A 12,956-nucleotide genomic window follows, 5' to 3' on the forward strand; every position below is an offset into this window, starting at 1 on the left:
GTCCTCAAACATTTCATATGGAACACAGCCACCCTCCTCACATGTTCGTCAATAGCCCATGTCTCACAACTATACAACATCTTTAGGAATAGTATACCCTCAAACATAGCAATTTTCGCCCACCCAGATAACATTTCTTTTCAAACATTCTTCATTGCTCCCAGCACTTAAGCCCATCCCCCATGACTCACTTCCGCTTCCATTGTTCCATCCGCCGCCATGTCTATTCCCATGTAAAACATTCCACTTTCTCCAACTTTGCACCATCCAGACTCACACCTTAACTAACCTGTTCTTCTGCCCTGCTCAAACTAATAATCTAACTTTTGTTTATATTTACCTTCACATTTCTCCTTTATACAGCCTCCCAGACTCAGACACCAACTTTTGTAAACTCTTACTCGAATCTGCCAACAGTGACGTGTCATCCCCTACAGACAGCATACTCGCCCCTCTATCCAAAACCCTTCCATCTACTTCCCTCATCACTCCGTCCATAAACAAATCAAACATCACACATCGAGGATGTAAGGCATGTGTACGTGTAGGAAGAGAGGAAAGTGATTGGTTCTCAGTGAAGGTAGGTTTGCGGCAGGGGTGTGTGATGTCTCCATGGTTGTTTAATTTGTTTATGGATGGGGTTGTTAGGGAGGTAAATGCAAGAGTTTTGGAAAGAGGGGCAAGTATGAAGTCTGTTGGGGATGAGAGAGCTTGGGAAGTGAGTCAGTTGTTGTTCGCTGATGATACAGCGCTGGTGGCTGATTCATGTGAGAAACTGCAGAAGCTGGTGACTGAGTTTGGAAAAGTGTGTGGAAGAAGAAAGTTAAGAGTAAATGTGAATAAGAGCAAGGTTATTAGGTACAGTAGGGTTGAGGGTCAAGTCCATTGGGAGGTGAGTTTGAATGGAGAAAAACTGGAGGAAGTGAAGTGTTTTAGATATCTGGGAGTGGATCTGGCAGCGGATGGAACCATGGAAGCGGAAGTGGATCATAGGGTGGGGGAGGGGGCGAAAATCCTGGGGGCCTTGAAGAATGTGTGGAAGTCGAGAACATTATCTCGGAAAGCAAAAATGGGTATGTTTGAAGGAATAGTGGTTCCAACAATGTTGTATGGTTGCGAGGCGTGGGCTATGGATAGAGTTGTGCGCAGGAGGATGGATGTGCTGGAAATGAGATGTTTGAGGACAATGTGTGGTGTGAGGTGGTTTGATCGAGTGAGTAACGTAAGGGTAAGAGAGATGTGTGGAAATAAAAAGAGCGTGGTTGAGAGAGCAGAAGAGGGTGTTTTGAAGTGGTTTGGGCACATGGAGAGGATGAGTGAGGAAAGATTGACCAAGAGGATATATGTGTCGGAGGTGGGGGGAACAAGGAGAAGAGGGAGACCAAATTGGAGGTGGAAAGATGGAGGGAAAAAGATTTTGTGTGATCGGGGCCTGAACATGCAGGAGGGTGAAAGGAGGGCAAGGAATAGAGTGAATTGGAGCGATGTGGTATACCGGGGTTGACGTGCTGTCAGTGGATTGAAGCAAGGCATGTGAAGCGTCTGGGGTAAACCATGGAAAGCTGTGTAGGTATGTATATTTGCGTGTGTGGACGTATGTATATACATGTGTATGGGGGGGGGGGGGCCATTTCTTTCGTCTGTTTCCTTGCGCTACCTCGCAAACGCGGGAGACAGCGACAAAGTATAATAAATAAATAAATAAATATATATATATATATATATATATATATATATATATATATATATATATATATATATATATATATATATATATATATATATATATGATTTACTGCAAGTATGTGCTAAATCTTAGTATGTGATGATGAAGGTTGTTTCTGTATCAGCTGCAGCTTCTAAAAAAAAAGAAAAAAAAAGGTCACATTTTTAAAGGGTGACAGACGGAGATATAAATGTGCAGGAGGGAGTGTGACCGGCATCAGGGGTCAACATATCGGCCAGTGATCAGTGTGTGGACACTCATCACCATAATGAAACTGGTGCAGCACAGGAGATAAAGGGGTCAAACATCAATCTTTGCGAGTTGGACGTGATGTTGTACGAGAGGTTTAACACACACACACATACACACACACACACACACACGCGGGCGCGCACACACACACACACGGCATACGGGGACAAGGCAATGAACCACAGACCGACCTCACTGGCGAGTGTGGTCCGTAAGGTTACACAAAAGATGTTTAGAAAGTGAATGGAGTACAGAGGAGATTCACCACGGGTTTAGACTTTGGAGGTCATGTGAGACAAAACTCTCACATTTCTACGAGAGAGTGAGCTCCGTCTTAAATGAAAGGGAAGGCTGGCTGAACTATCCTTACGTGGATCGCTCCAAAGCATTCGACAGTGTAACGCAGGGGAGGTTGATTGAGAAGCGGGAGCACCGGGAAGGAACGGTGGAGAAACTCCAGTGGACAGAGACCATCGCGGTGGTAGGGAAGACTTGGACGCAGGTCGGAATAACCTTCCCCAGATGGGTGGAGGTGACCGCCGGGATGCCACAGGGTCTTATGCTGGTACCGTTATTCTTCTTGATCTATGTCAATGACTTGCCTCAAGGTGTGGATTCCTCCTACCTGAATATGTTTGCAGATGATGCAGAAGTCATTATGGAAGTGAAAAGCGAGAAAGCTTGCAGTGGGGACCGAAACAGACTCCAAAATTGGACTGGTGAAATACAACCCAAACAGATGTTAAGATATAAGAACGGCACGAAGTTAGAGAACGCCTCAATGTGATTATGATCTAGCAGGACATAAGCTTCAGGACTGTGTGGCTGAGAAGGACTTGGGGGGAAGACCTCGGCTCAAACCTGTCGCTAAAGTCCCGTTTTAGGAGAAGAGATGGAAAGACAATCTGTCTGCTGGCAAATGTTAGGTAGGCACTTGACCACACAGATAAGAAAATATATAGTAAGCAGCTCATATCCTACATGATGCCAAAACTAGAAGATGCGTCTACAGTTTGGTCAGCGCAGCTAAAGAAGCACAAAGGCCTCATACACGAGGTCAACAAATATGAGAGTTGAGTTACAGATAACCTCGAAAGACAGAAGAGTGAGGGGTGATCTGATCACAAACGTTATGTTTTTAAAACAAATCGATGACGTGGACAATGAACAGTTCATGGAGACATGCAGGGACAGAGGAACCAGACGACATAACATGAAATTAAATAATAGACTTGTGTAAGATGATGCAAAGCAGTATTTTCATAGTTATAAATGTAGTGGATGAAGGGAAAAACTTACTAAGGACATGGTTAATGCAAACAGCATGTATGAATTTAAAACTTGTGTGAGTGTAGAGAATGTTCATAGATGGGGACACACAAGCAACGAACTCCCTCCCCGTACAGTACAGATACACGTACACACAGACACAAACACACACTGGAAAGCTGCGGAATATCCAGAGAAGACACAAAAAGAATACTAAAGGGTGTTGAGCCATATAAAGCTCATGGTCCTGATGAGATATAGCCATATGTACTGACGTGAGCTGAGGCACTCCACAAACCATCTGAAATGTTGTCAGCGACGCCCTTACAAGATAAAAAGAGTCGAGGGAGCGGAAACGGGGTTTGATCTGCGCCGGTAACATCGGCCACTTTATAGTGTGCATCCTCCGCTCAACCCGTGGGGTAAAGATCATAACCTGAGCCATCTGTGAGGTACTGGACGCGATCAATCTGGACACAAACAGACGACTTCCTGGCAATGGACAAACTACATACTTGATGAGACAATACGATTTTAGGGGAAGGAGGACCTGCACAACGAACCTAACTAGATCTGTAAGAAAGTCTAAGAGAGAGGGAGCTCTGTTTTGGACAAACGATAAGGCTAAGTGGACTGTTTGTACCCGGCCTAACTGAAAGAATTTTGCAGTGTGCTAAATAGGGAACTAGATTTTCAGGCACGAATACTGAGAAGACTGCGACAATGGATCATCTTACTGGAAGGCAACACAGTACCTATGTCAGAGGAACCTTCTCCAAATGGGTTGAGGTCGCCAGTAGCGTATTTTTCAGGGACCATCGCTTTCCTTGATCTACATAAATGACTCGCCTGAATAACTGGACTCCTACCTGTATATATTGGCAGATGATGCCACGGTCATGTGAGAAGTGAAATGCGAAAAGTATTGCATCAACTTACGAACGGACCGAGACAAACTCGAAAGACGGGGAGATATATGGTTGATGAAGATCACCCGAGTCAATGTGAAGTAATGAGGATGGGATGCAGGGAGAGACCTGCACATGAGGAGACCTCAGCCTCACACACCACAGGTCTGGCCCTCTGCCTCACTCCTCATGTCTGGTCCTCAACCTGACTCCTCATGTCTGGTCCTCATCTTCATCTCTCAAGTCTGAACCTTAGCTTCACCCCTAAAGTCTGGCCCTCAGCCTCATCCGTCAAGTCTGGCCCTCAGCCACATCCGTCAAGTCTGGCCCTCAGCCTCATCCGTCAAGTCTGGCCCTCAGCCTCATCCGTCAAGTCTGGCCCTCAGCCTCATCCGTCAAGTCTGGCCCTCAGCCTCATCCGTCAAGTCTGGCCCTCAGCCTCATCCGTCAAGTCTGGCCCTCAGCCTCATCCGTCAAGTGTGGGCCTCAGCCTCATCCGTCAAGTGTGGGCCTCAGCCTCATCCGTCAGCCAGGATGATACCAAGTTCCACTGGCGTTTATCTCTCCTGTTATCACCGACTCGCGTCCCCCTACCTCCGTGCACCGTAACCTTCCAATACAACCTCCACAAGTGAATACAAAATAACACAAAAATTTGTTCCGGAGAATAAAAATTCAAAATTATTCCACATGGGTTTTAAGATGAAAGCTTTAATTAAAATGAGGCGTACGAAAAAAAAAATCGGGGCGTCGACTTTTAAAAAATCGGCGAGGAACAAATAAATCTGGAGACGTGGCACAGCGCCCCCCGATTTAAGGCTTCAGTTTTCCTTCCGTCCTTCAGGGAAAGGGAATTAGGCGAGGATGTTATCGGCTGGAGTGGAACAATTTGTCGCGGACGGTGGCTGCTGCAGGCCGAGCCTGGCACGGACGGAGGCAGTAGCATGCGAGGAGAGGAGATGGAAAACTGGGGAGGAATGAAGGAGGGGTGGAGGGTTAAGGGAAGGGGAGAGAGAGAGGCTACCGGTGATGGGAAAGCGATGGTAAGGGGCAGAGCTTGCTTCACACGAACGTACTGACCGTGAAATTGGCTACGCTCGAAGCAAATTACCGACAGACTGACAGAGGCAGAAATAAAGCCAATTAGAACCATCCCAGGCCAAACAAAGCTACGTACTGTACCAAAGGAAGGAAAGACAGAGATGGTACACCATCAATAACAACAAGAAGTGAACAAACTAATGTGGTTGAGACGTGTGGAAGAGAAGTCCACCTAAACTAGCACTTCCCTGAGGACTGAGAGGAAGAGGTTCAGTAAGATGATCTTGCAACACATGACAAGATCACACTAAGAAAGTCTTACCCAAATACAGAATAGTAAGACTAAATGTAACATAAGGCGGTACGTGGCCGTGCACAAGGAATGGAGGACACGAGATATGCTAAGAAGTACTGGACCCACACCTATAGATGAAGACTTCCGGCAGGAGAGGTCCTACAATGAGATGGATTGAGGCCATCAAGAGCTGGCATAAGAGAGGAGAAAAGAAAATGGAAGTCGAAGAAAACAGAGAGTAAGAGGAGAAGAGCAAGAGAAGATTGACAGAGAGGCTGGCGACTGACAGACGCAAGTCCACCTGACGTCTGGCGACAACGATGATCCTCAATGATACGCTTACAGACTCCCTGGGGGAAGGAGGTAAGGTGGTGAGCTATGGCGTCACAGAAGGAATGACCAATACGTTCATGATGAAGCCGATCTAAAGTCAGTAAAGATGCTGGGGTGATCGAGTTGTCTGGAGAGACATTCTGTAAGACCCACCCTGCACTCCAGTGAAGATGGAAGTCCATTACAATATTTTGTACTTACAAGAAAATGGTGTTTACAAGAAAGACCCGTACTTCTGTTTTATGGATGTCTTTAAGAATCTAAGGAAAAAAATGATGGAAATCTATGAAAGTTTTTCTAAGAGGAATAAATGCCGATGTGGATTTACATCAAAACCAGTGCAGAGAGCGTGTAGCCACACCCTGAGTCTGGTGGTCTGATGTGCTGAATATCTGGCACCTGGCGCTGTAAGGCAAGCCCCTAGGGCATGGCACGAACTGTCCTGGTCTACATCATACAGTCTCTCAAATTATTCTTCACAGAGACTCAAGGGAAGCGTCGGAAGGAGAGTCAGAAGGAGGACGAGATGATAAACTGGGGAAAGAAAGAGGATCACTTGAGAGATGGGAAGCAAGAAAAATAAGATTACAGTTAAAAGAAACTAGTGAATGAGGAAGATCAAATGATAATGGTACTATTTTCCTCCCTTTGACAATAAGTTTCTCGTAATCCACTCCAAACACTAAGTCCGGAGCATCAGTAAAATGATGAAGCATCAGGCCAATTCTGTAGTCTGAAAGAAAACGGATACACGGGATGCGAAGGAAGTACACCACACTAACAGCCAGACCATCATTGGCCGAGTGTTATGAATGAGACTACCACTGAGCAGGACTTCCAACATGTTCGACGAGGGAAAAGGATGCCTGAGTTACGTTACCGATCAGTCGTAAACCTCTCGAGAGACGCGAGACTTTAACACAAACTCTCACTGTTTACTGGGTTGTTGGTCAAGGTTGTGGTTTATTAAAACGTGAGTAGGTTTTCTGTGTGTGAGGAAGGTTGTTCAGAGGGCTGGAACATCTTACTGAGGCGTGTTGGTGACGGGTGCACGTCTGTGTGAGGCCTGTCTCCAATACTTCCTCTGAACGACACGGGGGAAATTCTGCAGTGATGCTACCTGTCTGTTCGTCTGCCTGTCTGCCTGTCACGCCGCCGCTCCGGAAATAGAAGCCACCATTTCATTACTATTCTTATTCGCACGAGCTACTGAAAGGGTTCTCCAGCCTGCCGCAGGAGACCCAGCGAGAGGAGGGTACAGTTTCACCAGGGTCCTCACCCACATGCCGAGCCAACACACCCCATCAAGCACCATCAACAATACTTCTGAGATATGTGACTCTTGTGAACGCAAACTGATGGTCTCTGGTACGAGAATCAAGGACCTAAGGAGCTATGACGTTGATAGAACTGGCTCTCTTCCAAGGGCCTTGCGAACCACTGGTTCATTGTTCTAATGTACAAAGCCTTTGGTCAAAAAAATGTGGCCCAAACACTGAACAGCTGGATGGTTAAGGTCTCAACGGCCTTGGCCAAAGACCTCTTCGTCAGGCAACTACCAGCCAAAGAGTTGTGGTCTCAACGGCCTTGCCCAAAGAGTTCTTGATCAGGGAGTTATGAACCAAAGAGATGTGATCTAAACGGCCATTGCCAGAGAACTCTTGGTTAGGAAGCCATCATCCAGAGTTGTGGTCTTAAAGGCCTTAACCAAAGAGCTCTTCGTCAAGTAGCTACCAACCAAAGAGTTGTGGTCTCAACAGCCTCGATCAAAGACCTCTTGGTCAGGTAGAGCTCCGATTACGAAGTGTAGGGTAACGAGTCCTGACCCAGGCGACTTCAAGTTTCCTCCTAAGTGTTGTCCAGAGGCAACTGACACGCTCATATCACATGAAAAAAAACTCACTAGGAACAAAAGGGGGAACAAAAAGTAACTCAACTTACTCACTGCAAATCGGCATGAGAAGTGTGGTAGAGGCGAACACAGATTACCTTGCAGTTCTAATGAAGTATGTGGCGTGACTCCTGCCGTCTGCAGTGCTGCTGTTCTTAACATGCTGGAGTTATGTACTCCTTCACCAGCTGCTGCAGTAAGCTAGACAAAACATGGTGTAAATTAATGACAATTACCTGGCTTCGGGCCTCCTGTGTACCAAGGATCCCAAGGCAGAGACAACAACGCACCTGCAAGAGAAGAGTAAACAGTTCATGTACAAAATCATGCAAGAATTCGTTAGTCTATCTTAAATATGAAAATTAAATAAACTAAACATTATGAGCAGCTTTGAAGAGGAAACTGTTCAAAAAATTCGAGTTTAATCAACTAAACACACTATGAATAGCTTCAGTCGGGAGGAAAATGTTAAAAAAAACGCGAGGTTAAAAAACTAAACTTTCTGAATAGCTTTAGTGAAGAGGAAAATGCTTTAAAAAAAATGCGAGGTTAACTGTCTATCATGCTTCCATCACAGACAACAAAAACCCGACCTCTATGACAAGGTTATCTGAAGCAACTGGGCGACACCTCACAAGACCATGCATGCCCTCAACGAGCAGTTACAGTGCACCTCTCTGATGGCTCACCATGATTTCTAATTGCCTTCTAAGTTGTATGTTCCACATTAAAACGTGTTCAGACCGGCTTCAGTCTGGCTGGGTTCGTGAGGGTACATTTACTTGGACCAGCTGTCAACTCGTAATGGTAACTGTGAATCAGCGTCGTCTATGATACGACCAGCGACGGAGTTGCATTTACGAGAGCCGCAAACAACATTTCCGGGTGTGTGTGTCTGGTAAATCTTGATGTCTTGCGATTGTGACCTGCTGTGATCATCCGAAGCTCCGTCGCTTCAGGTCCTCGGCTCCCAGCACTGCCTGGCGTCAGACACGCCCCTCAGGATCTGCACCATGAGGGGCGTGCCAGAGCCCAGTGTTTGGGGAAGAGACGGGCGAGAAGAACGGAGAGAGAGAGAGAGAGAGAGAGAGAGAGAGAGAGAGAGAGAGAGAGAGAGAGAGAGAGAGGTTCTCCTTTTCGAAAACCACATTTCCACCTAACGACACATTCAGTCGCAACTTTACTACCACGACCTGCGTCCGCTCGGCTATCGTGGCTCAGGTGAACACAGGATACGTCCCTCACCCTCCACGACCAGCGATGGTCGCATGTGACGACGACCACCTGAACACTGAACTGTACGACGAGGACCGCCAGCCAAGCCCTGATCCCTGGACGACCACACTGGTCGTGTTGGAAGTGTTCCCTGGACGACCACACTGGTCGTGTTGGAACTGTTCCCTGGACGACCACACTGGTCGTGCTGGAACTGTTCCCTGGACGACCACACTGGTCGTGCTGGAAGTGTTCCCTGGACGACCACACTGGTCGTGCTGGAACTGTTCCCTGGACGACCCATGGAAGTGGCAGGAAGGCTGGCTGGCCCTGGACTGTATGGATCGTGGACACTGTCCCTTGAACAGGTGGTGGTAAGTGACCCCAGACGGGAAGTGCACCTCAGACGACCACACGCTAACCACCCACCACTGAACGACGACCACACGCTAACCACCCACCAGTGAACGACGATCACAGACAAGTCATTCACCCTCCCCACCCAACATACTGAACAAGATACATAATAAGTAAATACGTGATGTGATACATAAGTAATACATATAACTTCTAAATAGTACACATAGAGGATAGGTACAGCATGACGAAGCAGAGATCATGGTAATATATCTAAACCAACGTGACACAAGTCTGGTCTATGTGTGTTTACAAATATATAGATTTTAAAACCACAGCAAATTACGTACGTAATTAACGAGCGAACGACGAAGAAAAGACCCCCAGAGAGGACTGGGGGTGAGGGGAGAGGAAATCAATAATTAATGCACCATTAATCACACACATTACTGGAGGCGGAACCACCCCAAAAAAACACTGGGCCATAATGAAGTACAATGCTTCATTGTAAAGTATAATGAAGTTACATAATTGACTGAAATAAATATGGAACTTTAGTTATCTAACCACTGCACATGAAGCACGACCTTTGAACACGTTAGTACGACCATTGAACACGTTAATACGACCCTTGAACACGATAGTACGACCCTTGAACACGTCAGTACCACCCTTGAACACGTCAGAATGACCCATGAACTTCAGTTCGACCCTTAAACACGTCAGTACGACCACTGACAAGTTAGTACGACCCTTGAATACGTCAGTACGATCCTTGACAAGTTATTACGACCCTTGAACAAGTCAGTACGACCCTTAACAAGTTAGTACGGCCCTTGAACACGTTAGCACGACCCTTGAACACGTTAATACGCCCAGTGAACACATTAGTACAGACCTTGAACACGTTAGTACGACCCTTGATCACGTCAGTGCGACCCTTGAACACGTTAGTACGGCCCTTGAACACGTCAGTACCACCCTTACACACGTCAGTACGGCCCTTGAACACGTTAGTACGACCCTTGAACACGTTAGTACGACCCTTGAACACGTCAGTACGACCCTTGAACACGTTAGTACGGCCCTTGAACACGTCAGTACCACTCATGAACACGTCAGTACGGCCCTTGAACACGTTAGTACGAGCCTTGAACATGACAGTACGACCCTTGAACACGTTAGTAAGGCCCTTGAACACGTCAGTACCACCCTTGAACACGTCAGAACGGCCCTTGAACACGTTAGTGCGACCCTTGAACATGTCAGTACGTCCTTTGAACACGTCAGTGCGACCCTTGAAACGTCAGTACGACCCTTGAACACTTCACTACGACCCTCGAACACGTCACTACGGCCCTCGAACACGTTAGTGCGACCCGACCTTTGAACACGACCCTTAAGGCTCAGGTCAAAACGACGGGTCGCAATGTCGAGTTCTGGTGTCATACCGTCATGTTCCAGTGTCATACCATCGTGTTCTGGTGTCATACCGTCGTGATCTGGTGTCATACCGTCGTGTTCTGGTGTCATACTGTCGTGTTCTGGTGTCATACCGTCATGTTCCAGTGTCATACCGTCGTGTTCTGGTGTCATACGGTCGTGTTCTGGTGTCATACCGTCGTGTTCTGGTGTCATACCGTCGTGTTCTGGTGTCATACTGTCGTGATCTGGTGTCATACTGTCGTGATCTGGTTTCATACTGTCGTGTTCTGGTGTCATACCGTCGTGTTCTGGTGTCATACCATCGTGTTCTGGTGTCATACTGTCGTGATCTGGTGTCATACTGTCGTGTTCTGGTGTCATACTGTCGTGATCTGGTGTCATACTGTCGTGATCTGGTTTCATACTGTCGTGTTCTGGTGTCATACCGTCGTGTTCTGGTGTCATACCATCGTGTTCTGGTGTCATACTGTCGTGATCTGGTGTCATACCGTCGTTATCAAGGGTCAAACCGTCGTGTTCCGGTGTCACACCGTCGTGTTCAAGTGTCATACCATCATAATGTTCAAATGGTCAAAATGTCGTGTTCAAGCAGGTGAATTTCCTGAAGGACAAAATCTACCTTATTCACCCAACGGTAAGGCTGCGGCCTCAAGAAAACCTTCCAGTATGCATCCAGCCAGGCACGGTACTGGAAGGTCATGGAGCATCCAGCCAGGCACGGTACTGGAAGGTCATGGAGCATCCAACCTGGCACAGGTCTGGAAGGTCAATGGAATGTCTAGCCCAGCTCTGGGCTGGAAGTTTATGGAATATCCAGCCCCGCACTGGACTGGAAGGTCACGCAGCACCTGGAATAGACGATCCAGGAACCAATAAGTACGTTAGCGTTGCTAGCGACAAAATCCCGGGTCAGTGTAATCAATTACAAGCCTTTAAGACAAATCATTCGCCGAGATCCAGTGTTTACATGGTAATACATGGGAAGGACAGATAACAGATGACCTGATGGTCTATGACGAGGTCATCTGCTGGAGGACAGTACATGGGAAGGACAGATAACAAGAGACCTGATGGTCTATGACGAGGTTATCTGCTGAAGGACAGTACATGGGAAGGACAGATAACAGATGACCTGATGGTCCATGACGAGGTCATCTGCTGGAGGACAGTACATGGGAAGGACAGGTAAGAGGAGGTCTGAACGTCCATGGTGAGGTTATCTGCTAACAACGTGGCTAAACATAGCAGTAGTAGTAGAAACAGGATAGCAAATCAGAAGGCTGCGTGTACACCAGACGGATGGATGGTCCAATCATGGAGACGGAGTCCTAGCTAACAAGGACCCTCTGGGATTACATTATAATTGACCAAATACTGTTGGCATCTCCTGACACTGTGTGTGTGTGTGTGTGTGTGTGTGTGTGTGTGTCCTTTACATCCATCATTCATCCTCACCCGGACTGGGATGATGGGTGACTCGAACCCCCATGTGGATGACCCGTGGAAAAAGAAAAAAAGCGACACAAAAAAAGTGTAAACTAGAGAGCAAGGACGACAAAGGCCGCAAGGCACACATAATCATCCATTGTTACTGTTGAAAGAAATACTCATTTCTAAAACAGTGTTAGAATTTCGTCACCAAGCCCAGTGGAGGGTTAGACTGGCTTACTGCCAGGCTAGCTGGCTTCACTCACCCAGCCTGGGTCGGTCGGAGTCACATGGATCGACCTGGCTCTGGCTGAGCTAAAGCTAAAGAATGGGTAGATTAAATCCGGTTACGCGACGGCTGGTCACAAATTAAGCGTACATAAACTCACACGAAATGGGTCAGGTACAGTTAAGATGAACCAAATACCACGCTAAATGGGGTCAAGTCAGGCTAGCTGGAAATTCGTGCGTGAGAACAGGTTCACTTTGAGAGTCGACAGGTGTCGTCGCAGGTGAGGGTCAGGTCACCGCGGGGGTCAGGTCTGTAACAGAGCGATCAGAACACGTCAGGTCGCAACACCCACCGACGGCTTTACGTCCCTCTCCCCCTGCAAGCGGCCTGGTCTGGCCTGGCTCAAGGTATAGCCCGTAATGGTGGGTTATAAACCGAGTTGGTGTGGAGAGAAACAACCAGTTATTGATTGAGTGAGGTTCCTCACCCCCGATGGTCGGTGTGGCCCGACTCCCAGAGGTGGTCCGTCGGTCGGGGCCCGAATCACGAGGGCGGAAGAGGGG

At 47.3% G+C, this 12,956-nt stretch overlaps 1 protein-coding gene across 8 annotated transcripts in view; it reads right to left on the reverse strand.

Annotated features, from left to right (window-relative positions):
• The window catches only part of LOC139765261 (SLIT-ROBO Rho GTPase-activating protein 1-like), a 753,718-nt gene that overhangs the window by 535,996 nt on the left and 204,766 nt on the right, over positions 1–12,956 (reverse strand). For 5 of the 8 annotated variants that reach the window (XM_071692603.1, XM_071692604.1, XM_071692602.1 and 2 more), the window contains one exon: positions 7,952–8,005. The exons of the other annotated variants lie outside the window; for them this stretch is intronic. In XM_071692603.1, coding sequence (XP_071548704.1) covers positions 7,952–8,005 — 54 coding nt within the window. The remainder of the gene's footprint in view (positions 1–7,951; positions 8,006–12,956) is intronic. 8 annotated transcript variants of the gene reach the window in all.

This window comes from Panulirus ornatus, chromosome 53 (assembly GCF_036320965.1).
Source record: "Panulirus ornatus isolate Po-2019 chromosome 53, ASM3632096v1, whole genome shotgun sequence".
In the NCBI taxonomy this organism is placed as follows: domain Eukaryota; kingdom Metazoa; phylum Arthropoda; class Malacostraca; order Decapoda; family Palinuridae; genus Panulirus; species Panulirus ornatus.